The 14,162-nt window shown below is 41.4% G+C and overlaps 1 protein-coding gene across 3 annotated transcripts in view; it reads right to left on the bottom strand.

Annotated features, from left to right (window-relative positions):
- The window catches only part of ZMYND12 (zinc finger MYND-type containing 12), a 38,567-nt gene that overhangs the window by 20,004 nt on the left and 4,401 nt on the right, over positions 1-14,162 (bottom strand). For all 3 annotated transcript variants that reach the window (XM_055403159.2, XM_055403158.2, XM_055403160.2), the window contains exons 2-3: positions 4,229-4,370; positions 2,611-2,782 (exon numbers count right to left, since the gene is read on the bottom strand). In XM_055403159.2, coding sequence (XP_055259134.1) covers positions 2,611-2,782; positions 4,229-4,291 — 235 coding nt within the window. In that variant the 5' untranslated portion in view covers positions 4,292-4,370. The remainder of the gene's footprint in view (positions 1-2,610; positions 2,783-4,228; positions 4,371-14,162) is intronic.

The following is a 14,162-nucleotide window of genomic DNA, read 5'->3' on the forward strand; positions in this document are numbered from 1 at the left end:
GCAATGAGTATGTCTAGTGCACAATTCGTGGCTTCTAAATTCCATTTTCCACTAAAAGAAATCAGGGCTCCTTGCAGATAGGTTCCAGAAAGCAGGAAAAGTGATCAAAGAACAATGGGGAGGGAATTCCCTGGCAGTTCAGTGGTTCATTGCTAATGGGGGACTTCTCTGATGGCTTAGATGGTAAAGAATCTGCCTGCAATGCAGGAGACCCTGATTCAATTCCTGGGTCAGGAAGATCCCCTGGAGAAAGGCATGGCAACCCACTCCAGTACTCTTGCCTGAAAAACCCTATGGATAAAAGAGCCGGGTGGGCTACAGTCCATGGGTTGCAAAGAATCAGACACTACTAAGCAACTAATACTTTCACTTTTCAGTGCTAATGGATTCCATGCTTTCTCTGAGGAGGGCACAGATTCTATCTCTGGTCAGGGAACTAAGATCCTGCAAGCCTCACAGACACACACACACACACACACACACACACACAAAACCTCCCAAAAAACAAACAAGAAAGAAGGAAAGAGAACAATGGGGATGTGTCAAGGAAACACAGAAGCCAGTGTGATGGGCTGCCACTTGCCAAATCAAGGACAGTTTGAACATCAAATTAAAGATACTAATGGATTGTAACCCATTAAATAAAATAGGAAAACAAAGGTCTATGGTGATATAAATAAATATATTCACTGAAATTTGTTGAGGAATGGGATATTTATATAGTTTCAAATACCTCTCTATAATTTATTGGTTGCAAAGAGAGGAAAGAGTAACTTTACAGAGAAGAAGCTTGACAGATACCACCTTAATAAAGTAACTTGAACATCATCAATAATGGAACAAACTAAAAACACGTGCCAACTTCTAGGATGGGATGAGAAGAACACAGCATCACTTCTGTGATATTCCTGCCAAAGACACATCACCTGAGTCCAGTCATGAAGAAACATCAGAAAGACTCAAATTGAAGGACATTTTATAAAATAATTGGCCTTTAGTCTTTAAAAGTGTCAACATGAAATAAATAAATAAAAGTGTCAACATGGTAAACATCAAGGAAAGCTTGAGAAACTATTCCAGATGAAGGAGACTAGAGAGCCAAGGCAACGAAATGAGACTGGGATTCTGGGCTCTGTCCTTTGCTATAAAAATGTGATTGAGACAATTGGAAAAAGCTGAATGGGGTCTGCTGAGTAGGCAATCGTTGATAATGATTGCACTGTGGTTATGAAGGAGACATCTCTGTAGGATATGCACACTGAAGCAGTCAAGGCATAGGGCATCAGGTAAGCAGCTCTCTCTCAGATAGCTTAGGGGGAAAGTCCTTTATAGTATTCCAACAGTTTTACTTTTTGAAAAGTTTTTTTTTAAAAAATAATGGCTGTTGAGATATACAAAGCAGTAGTACAGTATTGAAGGCAAAAGGAGAAGGGGGCAGCAGAGGATGAGATGGTTAGATAGCATTGCCAACTCAATGGACATGAATCTGAGCAAACTCAGGGAAATAGTGGAGGACAGATGAGCCTGGCATGCCACGGTCCATGAGGTCACAAAGAGTCGGAAACAACTTAGCAACTGAACAACAAAACAGTACCTAAAATGCTGTAGATGCTCAAAAATGTTCATTCCCCTCGAAAATGCTAATTCTCCTCTTGCAGTAACCACCATGTGTGCTGTCTGCTCAGTCTGTGCTTGCTGCTCTCAGAATCGCCTCTCCCATCAGTGGGAGCAGGTTCCTAATTTTGTGTTTGGACTGTGTGACTCCCAACACGAAGGTAGATGCAGATGGATACCACACTCGAGCTGAGTCAATGCAATTCTTTTTTTCAGGAATTTAACATTGGAAATCAGATGCTAATTAGTTTCTATTACCCACCTTGAACCTGGAGGATGTGTAAATTCAATGTAAATTCAGCTACATATGATATTTTGAGGTAGCTGTCTTCTGCAGCAGGCAGAGGGTAGATAAAGCTTGTCTGTAGAGATGGAAAATAAAGTAGAATGCAGAGAGACACAGAGACAAGAGGCAAGACCCAAGAGAGAGAAACAGCACTAGCCTTGGCTGCTTATAGCATTCGGAGTCTAGTATCTCACAAAGCCTCCCTTCCTTTAGGACACTCCAGCATCCTAATAACTTTCCTCCTTTTGCTAAGGCCAGCTAGCATGATTATGGGTCAGTTATAACCAAAAGTCCATGACATCTCCTTCCCCACCTTGTGCCAAACTTTACAGCAATCCCTTTCTTCCACAAAATGTGTCTTGGTGCCACTGCCAGAGCTGGACATTTTGGCCATTAATATGACCCAGTATGGACTTACCTGGTGGCTCAGCAGTAAAAAATCCCCCTATAGTGCAGGAGATTGCCTGAAACGCAGAAGATGTGGATTTGATCCCTGGGTTGGGAAGATCCTCTGGAAAAGGGAATGGCAACCCACTCCAGTATTCTTGCCTGGAAATTCCCATGGACACAGGAGACTACAGTAGCCCACAGGTGGGCTACAGTTCATGGGGTCGCAAGAGTTGGGCAGGACTTTTACTAAACCACCACCATCATGACTCAATATAGCACTTCTAACCGGTTCCAGGGGGTCTCTAGTCAGTTTCATTTACCAAGGCTGGCTTCGGCCAACAGCAAGTAAGCAGGCACTAGCTCAACGGAACTCAGGCCGTGCACATTCACGCGAAAGCGAAGAGAGTGCAAAGCTGCCGGGACAGCATCTTCATGTTTTCCTTCAAAGATGTATTTCTGGGCAACGGTGTAGCAAAGTTCAATCAAATGTTTCTGTGGAAGAAAAAATGAGGCTATCTGAGACATCTAAGGGTAAAAGGTAACGGTGGTTATAGGTACCCCTGGAGATAAGAGCAACACCTAATGACCTGGTCAAGAGCCCATAGTGAGCCTGCCCACATTGAGGTGGACTTGAGACCCAAAATAGGTGATTAGAAAGGAAAACTCTGGACTGTGAGTTCCTGTGAGGATCCAAGGTCCAGGGACACGGATCTTTTCATCATAGGTCAGTACTTGGTATAAATGAGAGCTCAATATAAAATTATTAAATGAATATTATTATGTTCTTAATAAAATTTTAGTTTAGCAAAACTGTAATGTTTCAGGACAGTCTAAAACTTTCTGCCTTTCTGAGTTAATTTTGAGACAAACATATTCTTCCTTTTGGAATTATCCTGCTTAGGTAATATTAGAAATAACTTTGACTCTGCATCATTCTAAGGCCACTCTCAAAGTCTCACTATACTAAAATCAATGAATCTTTTGTTTTGAGATTTATGGCTTATAAAGCATTATTTTTGCAGAATAACTGAGATGCTATCAATGCCATAATAATAATTTTCCCAATCTCCTTTATTTATTAACTGGTATATTCATACAGCATTTCTTGACCTTCTACTATGTGCCTAGGCTCTTATTACAATACTTAGCATGTTTGGGAGCTATGGCTGAATTTTGTAACCCCAAAATTCATAAGTTTTTTTAAAGATTTTTTTTTTAGTGGACCATTTTTATAGTCTTTATTGAATTTGTTACAATATTGCTTCTGTTTTACATTTTGTTTTTTTGGCTATGAGGCATGCAGGAACTTAGCTCCCTGACCAGGGATCGAACACGTACCTCCTGTATTGAGAGGCAAAGTCTTAACAACTGGACCACCAGACAAATCCCCAAAATTCATATGATGAAGCCCTAACCTCTAGTACCTCAGAATGGGACTGCATTTGGAGATAGGGCTTTTTAAAGAGTCAATCAAATTAAAATGAGGTAATGGGGTATCTCCTAATCCAATCTAGTGGTGGCTTTATTAGGGGAGGAAATTTGGACACGAGGGATGTGTGCACACAGAGGAAAGACCACAGGAGGACACAGCAAGAAGGCGGCCGTCTGCAAGCCAAGGGGAGAGGCCTCAGAAGAAATCAACCCTGCTGACAGCCTACTGTTGATCTTGGACTTCCAGCCTCCACAACTGTGAGAAAATAAATTTCTGTTGTTCCAGCCCCCCATCTGTGGTACTTGGTTATGGCAGCAGCTCTAGGAAACTAATACTGCAGTGATTCAGCAAATTTGTGGACAACTGACTGAATGGAATTAGGGCATAAAGACATAAAACCACACCTCTTCCTGCAGAGGTTGCACTTCAGTGGCCTTGCACAGTCCGCCGTTCACTGGGGCCGTTGTGCTGCACCCCTTAAACCTGCAGTGTTCCACAGGCCCTACCTGCCGCTGCTGCAGCTGCTGCAAGCCATGCTGCCGTTCTTCCTCCGAGTTGTAGAAAGGCATGGAGGTGCGCAGGGGAATCAGGAGCTGACATATCTTCTCGTGGATGCTGCCCCAATCAGCTCTTTGATGAACCACACCACTGACAATGGAAACACGACTTTGTTATCTCTATCTTGGGCGTGACTGCAGATTCTCCTGGCCCTACTGCTGGCTGGGCCCTAGGGACTAGAAGAGTAAGCTCAGCACAGACCAGGCAGGGAGCCCAAAGCCATTTCAGACACAAATTGCTCTTCCTTCACATGGTGCCTGGGTGGTGTAAAGACCAGGGGTGTGTGGGAGGAGTGGCGGGAGGATATTTCTGCAGGCCCTTGGGTGTTGAAGCTGTGGCTATTCCGCTTTTCTTCACTAGTAACAACAAAGACGACAGTAACACTGTATTGGTCTAAGGTCATTTTCAAAATACCTGAAAGCTGAAGCTGATGAATTTAAGGATCTTTTTCTTAGGGAAAGGAGAGAGCCTCTCATGAGGCTCTCAGAGACACTTTCCTTATAGTTGGGGCATGGCTGGGAAGAGCACCGTTTGCAGTCCTCTGTGCTCCAGGGGGGGCATTCGCATAGAACACACTGTGAATATCCTCCAATCCTAGGGGTGCAACAGGCGGTCTCACAAGTAACTGTTCAACTTTTTGCAAACAAACAAAAATAAAAACATTATTTTTTTAAAGTTAAGGAAGCATGGGTATGGAGAGTAAGTAGCTACTCTAGGTCTGTATTCCAATGCCAATATGTTTTAGCTCTCCAGAGAAAATCATTGTAGCAGTTTAGTTTACAGCTTTTCTGACTGTTTTATGTGCATATTTAATATTTTTTAAACACTTAATTGGACAGCACAAATATAGAACATTTGCAACACTACAGAAAATGCAAAGAAATAGAGGAAAACAACAGAACAGGAAAAACAAGAGATCTCTTCAAGAAAATTAGAGACTCCAAGGGAACATTTCATGCAAAGATGGGTTCGATAAAGGACAGAAATGGTATGGACCTAACAGAAGCAGAAGATATTAAGAAGAGGTAGCAAGAATACACAGAAGAACTGTACAAAAAAGATCTTCACGACCAAGATAGTCATGATAACGTGATCACTGACCTAGAGCCAGACATCTTGGAATGCGAAGTCAAGTGGGCCTTAGAAAGCATCACTATGAACAAAGCTAGTGGAGGTGATGGAATTCCAGTTGAGCTATTTCAAGTCTTGAAAGATGATGCTGTGAAAGTGCTGCACTCAATATGCCAGCAGATTTGGAAAACTCAGCAGTGGCCACAGGACTGGAAGAGGTCAGTCTTCGTTCCAATCCCAAAGAAAGGCAATGCCAAAGAATGCTCAAACTACCGCACAATTGCACTCATCTCACACACTAGTAAAGTCATGCTCAAAATTCTCCAAGCCAGGCTTTAGCAATATGTGAACTGTGAACTCCCAGATGTTCAAGCATGTTTTAGAAAAGGCAGAGGCACCAGAGATCAAATTGCCAACATCCACTGGATCATGGAGAAAGCAAGAGAGTTCCAGAAAAACATCTATTTCTGCTTCATTGACTATGCCAAAGCCTTTGACTGTGTGGATCACAATAAACTGTGGAAAATTCTGAAAGAGATGGGAATCCCAGACCACCTGACCTGCCTCTTGAGAAATCTATATGCAGGTCAAGAAGCAACAGTCAGAACTGTACATGGAACAACAGATTGGTTCCAAATAGGAAAAGGAGTACGTCAAGGTTGTATATTGTCACCTTGCTTATTTAACTTATATGCAGAGTACATCATGAGGAACACTGGGCTGGAAGAAGCACAAGCTGGAATCAAGATTGCTGGGAGAAATATCAATAACCTCAGATATGCAGATGACACTACCCTTATGGCAGAAAGTGAAGAGGAACTCAAAAGCCTCTTGATGAAAGTGAAAGAGGAGAGTGAAAAGGTTGGCTTGAAGCTCAACATTCAGAAAACAAAGATCATGGCGTCTGGTCCCATCACTTCATGGGAAATAGATGGAAAAACCGTGGAAACAGTGTCAGACTTTGTTTTTTTGGGCTCCAAAATCACTGCAGATGCTGATTGCAGCCATGAAATTAAAAGACGCTTACTCCTTGGAAGGAAAGTTATGACCAACCTAGATAGCATATTAAAAAGCAGAGACATTACTTTGCCAACCAAGGTCCGTCTAGTCAAGGCTATGGTTTTTCCCGTGGTCATGTATGGATGTGAGAGTTGGACTGTGAAGAAAGCTGATCGCCGAAGAATTGATGTTTTTGAACTGTGGTGTTGGAGAAGACTCTTGAGAGTCCCTTGTACTGAAAGGAGATCCAACCAGTCTATTCTAAAGGAGACCAATCCTGGGTGTTCATTGGAAGGACTGATGCTAAAGCTGAAACTGCAATACTTTGGCCACCTCATGCGACGAGTTGACTCACTGGAAAAGACTCTGATGCTGGGAAAGGTTGGGGGCGGGAGGAGAAGGGGACGACAGAGAATGAGATGGCTGGATGGCATCACCAACTCTGTGGACATGAGTTTGTGTGAACTCCGGGAGTTGGTGATGGACAGGGAGGCCTGGCATGCTGTGATTTGTGGGTTCGCGGAAAGTCGGACACGACTGAGCGACTGAACTGAACTGAACTAAACAGAAACATTCTATTGGACAGCACTTCGACAAAGAATCCACTCCCATTCCTTTTACTTTTTTAAATGGCCACACCATGCAGCCTGCAGGATCTAAATTCCCCAACCAAGGAAAGCGCCACTGGGCCACCAGAGCCCAGGGAAGGGACAGGGAAAGTAACAAACCACTGGACCACTAGGAAGTTCCCTCCTATTCCTTACACAGTTTCCTCTATGAATGACTCCTGTTGCAATGAAAAGGAAAAAGAGGAATGAGTTTTCTTTCACTTTCCTGAGAATGAAGAAGAAAAAGAGAACAGTGAGCAGGCCTGAACATTCCTAGTTTTTATTGCAATTGTTCCTAATCTAATCTGTAACTGTTTGCTTTTCTGGCCCCTAACTCTGCAGGTGACTGCAGCTATGAAATCCATGAAATTAAGACGCTTGCTCCTTGGAAGAAAAGCTATGACAAACATAGACAGCATGTTAAACGTAGACAGTGTTTGTCATCACTTTGCTGACAAAGGTCTATATAGTCAAACCTATGGTTTTTCCAGTAGTCACATGTACAGATGTGAGAGAGTTGTGTGAGGACCATAAGGAAGGCTAAGCACTGAAGAACTGATGTCGTTGAACTGTGATGTTGGAGAAGACTCCTGAGAGTCCCTTGGACTTCAAGGAGATCAAACCAGTCAATCCTAAAGGAAATCAACCCTGAATATTCATTGGAAGGACTGATGCTGAAGCTGAAGCTCCAATACTTTGGACACCTGATGCAAACAGTTGACTTGTTGGAAAAGACCCTGATTCTGGGAAAGACTGAGGGCAGGAGAAGAGGGTGACAGAGGATGAGACGGTTGTATGGCATCATCAACTCAATAGCCTTGAGTTTGAGCAAACTCTGGGAGATAGTGAAGGACAGAGAAACCTGGCATGCTGCAGTCCATGGGGTCACAAAGAGTCAGACGTGACTGAGCAACTGAACACCACCACCAGCATATACAAAATAGACTCAAAATGGATGTAAGACCAGAAACCAAAAAGCTCCTAGAGGAAAACAGGCAGAATACTCTCTAACATAAACTGTAGCAATATTTTTCTTTGGATCAGTTTCCTAAAGCAAAGGAAATAAAAGCAAAAATAAACAAATGAGACCTAATGATATTTAAAAGCTTTTGCAAAGCAAAGGAAACCATTGACAAAATTAAAATACAACCTAATGTGTGTACATCAAGGTTGTATATTGTCACCTTGCTTATTTAACTTATATGCAGAGTACATCATGAGGAACGCTGGGCTGGAAGAAACACAAGCTGGAATCAAGATTGCTGGGAGAAGTATCAATAACCTCAGATATGCAGATGACACTACCCTTATGGCAGAAAGTGAAGAGGAACTCAAAAGCCTCTTGATGAAAGTGAAAGAGGAGAGTGAAAAGGTTGGCTTGAAGCTCAACATTCAGAAAACAAAGATCATGGCATCTGGTCCCATCACTTCATGGGAAATAGATGGAAAAAACAGTGGAAACAGTGTCAGACTTTATTTTTTTGGGCTCCAAAATCACTGCAGATGCTGATTGCAGCCATGAAATTAAAAGACGCTTGCTCCTTGGAAGGAAAGTTATGACCAACCTTGATAGTATATTAAAAAGCAGAGACATTACTTTGCCAGCCAAGGTCCGTCTAGTCAAGGCTATGGTTTTTCCCGTGGTCATGTATGGATGTGAGAGTTGGACTGTGAAGAAAGCTGATCGCCGAAGAATCGATGCTTTTGAACTGTGGTGTTGGAGAAGACTCTTGAGAGTCCCTTGGACTGCAAGGAGATCCAACCAGTCCATTCTAAAGGAGATCAATCCTGGATGTTCATTGGAGGGACTGATGCTAAAGCTGAAACTGCAATACTTTGGCCACCTCATGTGACGAGTTGACTCACTGGAAAAGACTCTGATGCTGGGAAAGGTTGGGGGCGGGAGGAGAAGGGGACGACAGAGAATGAGATGGCTGGATGGCATCACCGACTCTGTGGACATGAGTTTGAGTGTACTCCGGGAGTTGGTGATGGACAGGGAGGCTTGGCGTGCTATGATTCATGGGGTCGCGGAGAGTCGGACACGACTGAGCGACTGAACTGAACTGAATGAAGAGAAGAAAATATTTGCAAATTATGTGACCAAGAAGGGATCCCAACCCAGGGATCGAACCCAGGTCTACCGCATTGCATGCAGACGCTTTACCATCTGAGCCACCAGGGAAGCCCTATCAGGGGTTAATATCCATCATATAGAAATAACTCAAACAATTTAACATCAAAAACCAAACAAACCAATTTAAAAATAGGCAGAAGAACTGAATAGATATTTTTCCAAAGAGGACATGCAGATGGCCAATAGGCAGATGAAAAGATACTCAATATTGCTAATCATTCTGCTCAGTTCAGTCGCTCAGTCATGTCCAACTCTTTGCGACCCCATGGACTGCAGCATGCCAGGCCTCCCTGTCCATCACCAACTCCCGGAGTTTACTCAAACTCCTGTCCATCGAGTCGGTGACGCCATCCAGCCATCTCATTCTCTGTCGTCCCCTTCTCCTCCCGCCCCCAATCCCTCCCAACATCAGAGTCTTTTCCAGTGAGTCAACTCGTCGCATGAGGTGGCCAAAGTATTGGAGTTTCAGCTTTAGGAATACTACTTAATTAAAAAGAATGAAATTTTGCCAATTGCAGCAATATGGATGGACTTGGAAGGTATTATGCTAAGTGAAATAAGTCAGAAAAAGACAAATACTGTAAGATGTTAATTATATGTGGAATCTAAAAAATACAAAACTAGTGAATATAACAAAAAAGAAGCAGAGTCACAGATATAGAGAACAAACTAGCAGTTACCATTAGGGAGAGGGGAGGGGGAACAATATAGGAATATGCAGTTAAGACAAACAAATTATTATGTATAAAATATGGTGCAAGGATATGTTGTACAGCACAGGGAATATAGCCAACATTCTATAGTAACTATAAATGGAGTATAACTTTTAACAATTGTGAAACACTATATTATACACTTGGAACATATGTATTATTGTATATCAACTGTACTTCGATTAAAAAAAAACTGCAAAAAAAAGGAAAGGAAAAGAAAATCTACTGACCATAGATGTATGTGGCCTTCCCAGGTGGTGCTAGTGGTAAAGAATCTGCCTCCCAATTCCGGAGACATAAGGCTTGAAGCTCAACATTCAGAAAACAAAGATCATGGCATCTGGTCCCATCACTTCATGGGAAATAGATGGAAAAACAGTGGAAACAGTGTCAGACTTTATTTTTTTGGGCTCCAAGATCACTGCAGATGCTGATTGCAGCCAGGAAATTAAAAGATGCTTACTCCTTGGAAGGAAAGTTATGACCAACCTAGATAGCATATTAAAAAGCAGAGACTACTTTGCCAACCAAGGTCCATCTAGTCAAGGCTATGGTTTTTCCAGTGGTCATGTATGGATGTGAGAGTTGGACTGTGAAGAAAGCTGATCACCGAAGAATTGATGCTTTTGAACTGTGGTGCTGGAGAAGACTCTTGAGAGTCGCTTGTACTGCAAGGAGATCCAACCAGTCCATCCTAAAGGAGATCAGTCCTGGGTGTTCATTGGAAGGATTGATGCTAAAGCTGAAACTCCAATACTTTGGCCATCTCATGCGAAGAGTTGACTCACTGGAAAAGACTCTGATGCTGGGAAGGATTGGGGGTAGGAGGAGAAGGGGACGACAGAGAATGAGATGGCTGGATGGGACGGGTACGACAGAGAATGAGATGGCTAGATGGCATCACCGACTCGATGGACATGAGTTTGAGTGAACTCCGGGAGTTGGTGATGGACAGGGAGGCCTGGCGTGCTGTGATTCATGGGATCACAAAGAGTCAGACACGACTGAGCGACTGGACTGAACTGAACTGAACTGAACTGAAGAGACATGGGTTCTTTCCTAGGGTTGGGAAGATCCCCTGCAGGGGGGCGTGGCAAGCCACTCCAGTATTCTTGCCTGGATAATTCTGTGGACAGAGGAGCATGGTGGGCTACAATCCATAGGGTCACAAAGAGTTGGATGTGACTGAAGTGACCTAACATGCATAGATGTATGTGCTTATTTCTGGACTCTCAATTATATTCCATCAATCAATATGTCTATCTTTATGCCAGTATCACACTGTATTTCTGTAGCTTTGCAGTAAATATTGAAATTGAGAAGTGTGAGTTTTCCAACTTTGCTCTTTTTTGAGAATGTTTTAGCTATTTTAGGTCCCTTTCATTTTCATATAAATTTCAGAATCAGAGTGTCCATTAATGCAAAAATGATGGTTAGAATTTTTACAGGGGTTGCATTGAATCTGTGGTGGTGGTGGTTTAGTTGCTAAGCTGTGTCTGATCTTGCAATGCCATAGACTGCAGGTCACCAGGCTCCTTTGTCCATGGGATTTCCCAGGCAAGAATGCTGGAGAGGGTTGCTAGGTCCTTCTCCAGGGGATAATCCCCACCCAGGGATGGAAGCTGGGTCTCCTGCATTGCAGGTAGATTCTTTATTGACTGAGTCACCAGGGAAACTATTTCATATTAAGTCTTCCTGTCTATGAATATGAAATATCTTTCCATTTATTTAGGTTTTGGTTAGTTTTATTCAACAATATTTTGTATTTTTCCAGTGTATGTCTTGTACTTCTATGATTAAATTTATTCCTTTATTTGAAGTGCTATTGTAAGTGGAACCATTGTCTTAATTTCATTTTCAGATTGTGCCTTGCTAGTGTACAGAAATATAGCTGATTTTTGCATATTGATTTTATATTCTATAACCTTGTTTTTTTGTGTGAGGGGTTTCTCTATATAAAGATCATACTTTAAAAAATAAATAAATAAAGGTCATATTTTTATTCCTTAGTTTCCAAGCTGGATACTTTTTATTTCATTGTCTTCCCTAATTGCCCCAGCTAGAACCTCTAGTTCAATGTTGAAGAAAAGTAATGAAAGTGACATTCTTGCCTCATTTCTGATTTTAGAGGGGAAAATTTATTGTCTTCGACTATTAAGTATGATGTTACCGTTGTGTTTCTCTATGGTTCTTTTATGGATACTCTTTACCAAGTTACAAAAGTTCACTTCTATTCCCATTTTTTTAGTGAAAGTCACTCAGTCATGTCCAACTCTTTGCAACCCCATGGACTATACAGTCCATGGAATTCGCCAGGCCATAATACCAGAGTGGATAGCCTTTCCCCTCTCCAGTGGATCTTCCCAACCCAGGGATTAAACCCAGGTCTCCCACATTGCAGGCAAATTCTTTACCAGCTGAACCACATGGGAAGCCCAAGAATACTGCAGTGGGTAGCCTATCCCATCTCCAACAGATTTTCTGACCCAGGAATGTTGTTAAGTGTTTTTATCATGAACGGAGTTGGATTTTGCCAAATGTTTTTCCTGTATCTATTGAGATGATTATGTAATTCTTGTCTTTTATTCAATTAAGATGATGTTGTATATTGATTGATACTTTTATGTTGAACCAACCTTGAATTCCTGGGAGAAATTCTACTTGGTCATGATATATAATTCTTTTTATATTCTTCTGGATTTGGCCTGCTAGTATTTTGGAAAGGATTTCTGAATCTGTATCATAAGAGGTATTGGTCTGTGGTTTTGACGTTTTTCTCTGGTTTTGGTGTTAGGATAACATTGGCCTCATAAAATTGGTTGGAAACTATTCGCTCCTCTTCTAATTTTTTCAGAAGGGTTTGTGAAGAATTGTTAACACATCTTTAAATATTTGATAGAATTCACCAGTGAAATTGTTCTGGGCTTACTTCTGAAAAGCTTTTTTTTTTAAATTACTTAGCTAAATTTCTTTAATTATAGATCTACTCAGATATTCTATTTCTTCTTGAGTCAGTTTCAATAGTTTGTGTCTTATTAAAAATATATTTCATCTAGGTTTTCCAATTTGTTGGCATACAATTGTATGCAGTATTCTCTTATAATTCCCTTTATTTCTGCAAAGTTGGTAGCAATGTCTCCACTTTAATTTTCAGATTTTAATAATTTGATTCTTCTTTTCTTGGTCAGTCTAGCTAAAGTTTTGTCAGTTTCAACCATTTTAAAGAATCAACTTTTGGTTTTGTTAATTCTGTTTAATGTTTCCCTATTTTCTATTTCACTCAGACGGTACAGAGTCAGCCTGCAGTGCGGGAGACTCAGGTTTGAACCCTGGGCCGGGAAGATCCCCTGGAGAGGGAAATGGCAACCCACTCCAGTATTCTTGCCTGGAAAGTCCTGGAGGAGCCTGGCAGGCTACAGTGCATGGGGTCCCAAAGAACTGGACATGACTGAGCGACTTCACTGTACTATTTTCTATTTCATTTATCTTTGCTGTAATCTGCACTATTTCCCGCGTTCTGCTAGTTTTGGGTTGATTTTGCTCTTCTTTCTCTTAGTTGTTAAAGTGTAAGACTAAGTGATTGATGTGCGATCTTCCTTCTTATTTAGAGTACTTGTTTACAGCCATGAATTTCCTTCTGGGTACTGCTTTCACTGCATCCCATCAGCTTTAGTACGTTGTGTTTTTGTTCTCATTTCATGTCAAAGCATTTTTTAATTTCTCATCTGGTTTCTTCTTTGACCCACTGGTTGTTTGAGTGTATTATTTTTCGTATTCATATATTTCCCAAATTTCCTTCTGTTATTGACTAATTTCATTCCATTGTGGTTGAAGAACATATTGTGTATATTTTCAATCCTTATAAATTTACTGAGATTCTTGTATGATATAATATTTGGTCAACCCTGGAGAATGTTCCACATGCATTTGAGAAGAATATATATTCTGCATTCTATAAATGTCTTTAGGTCCAGTTGGTTTATATTGTTGTTCAAGTCATATTTCTTTGCTGATCTTTTGTTTAGTTGTTCTGTTCATTATTAAAAGGGGAGTTTTTGCATTTCTTTGCCTATTATATAGTTTTATTAAAAGGTGACAAAGTTGGCTGTTTGATTTCATTTATACATACTCGAAAATAAGTAACAATAACTGAGGGCAGGGATTAGCAAAGCTTTTCTTGGGGCCAGATAGTGAATTTTGGGCTTTGAGAGCCCTGTGGTCTCTGCTGCAACTACTCAACTCACTGTTGCATAAAAGCAGTCACAGATAATATCTGCTATGCTCAAACACTCTCTTGCCTTCCTTTCTTCTGGGACAAATGAATAAAGTATTTGCTTTATAAACTGTGACGGCT

The sequence above is a fragment of the Moschus berezovskii genome, chromosome 4, assembly GCF_049115385.1.
Source record: "Moschus berezovskii isolate FMDL1 chromosome 4, NW_MosBer_1.0, whole genome shotgun sequence".
Lineage (NCBI taxonomy): Eukaryota > Metazoa > Chordata > Mammalia > Artiodactyla > Moschidae > Moschus > Moschus berezovskii.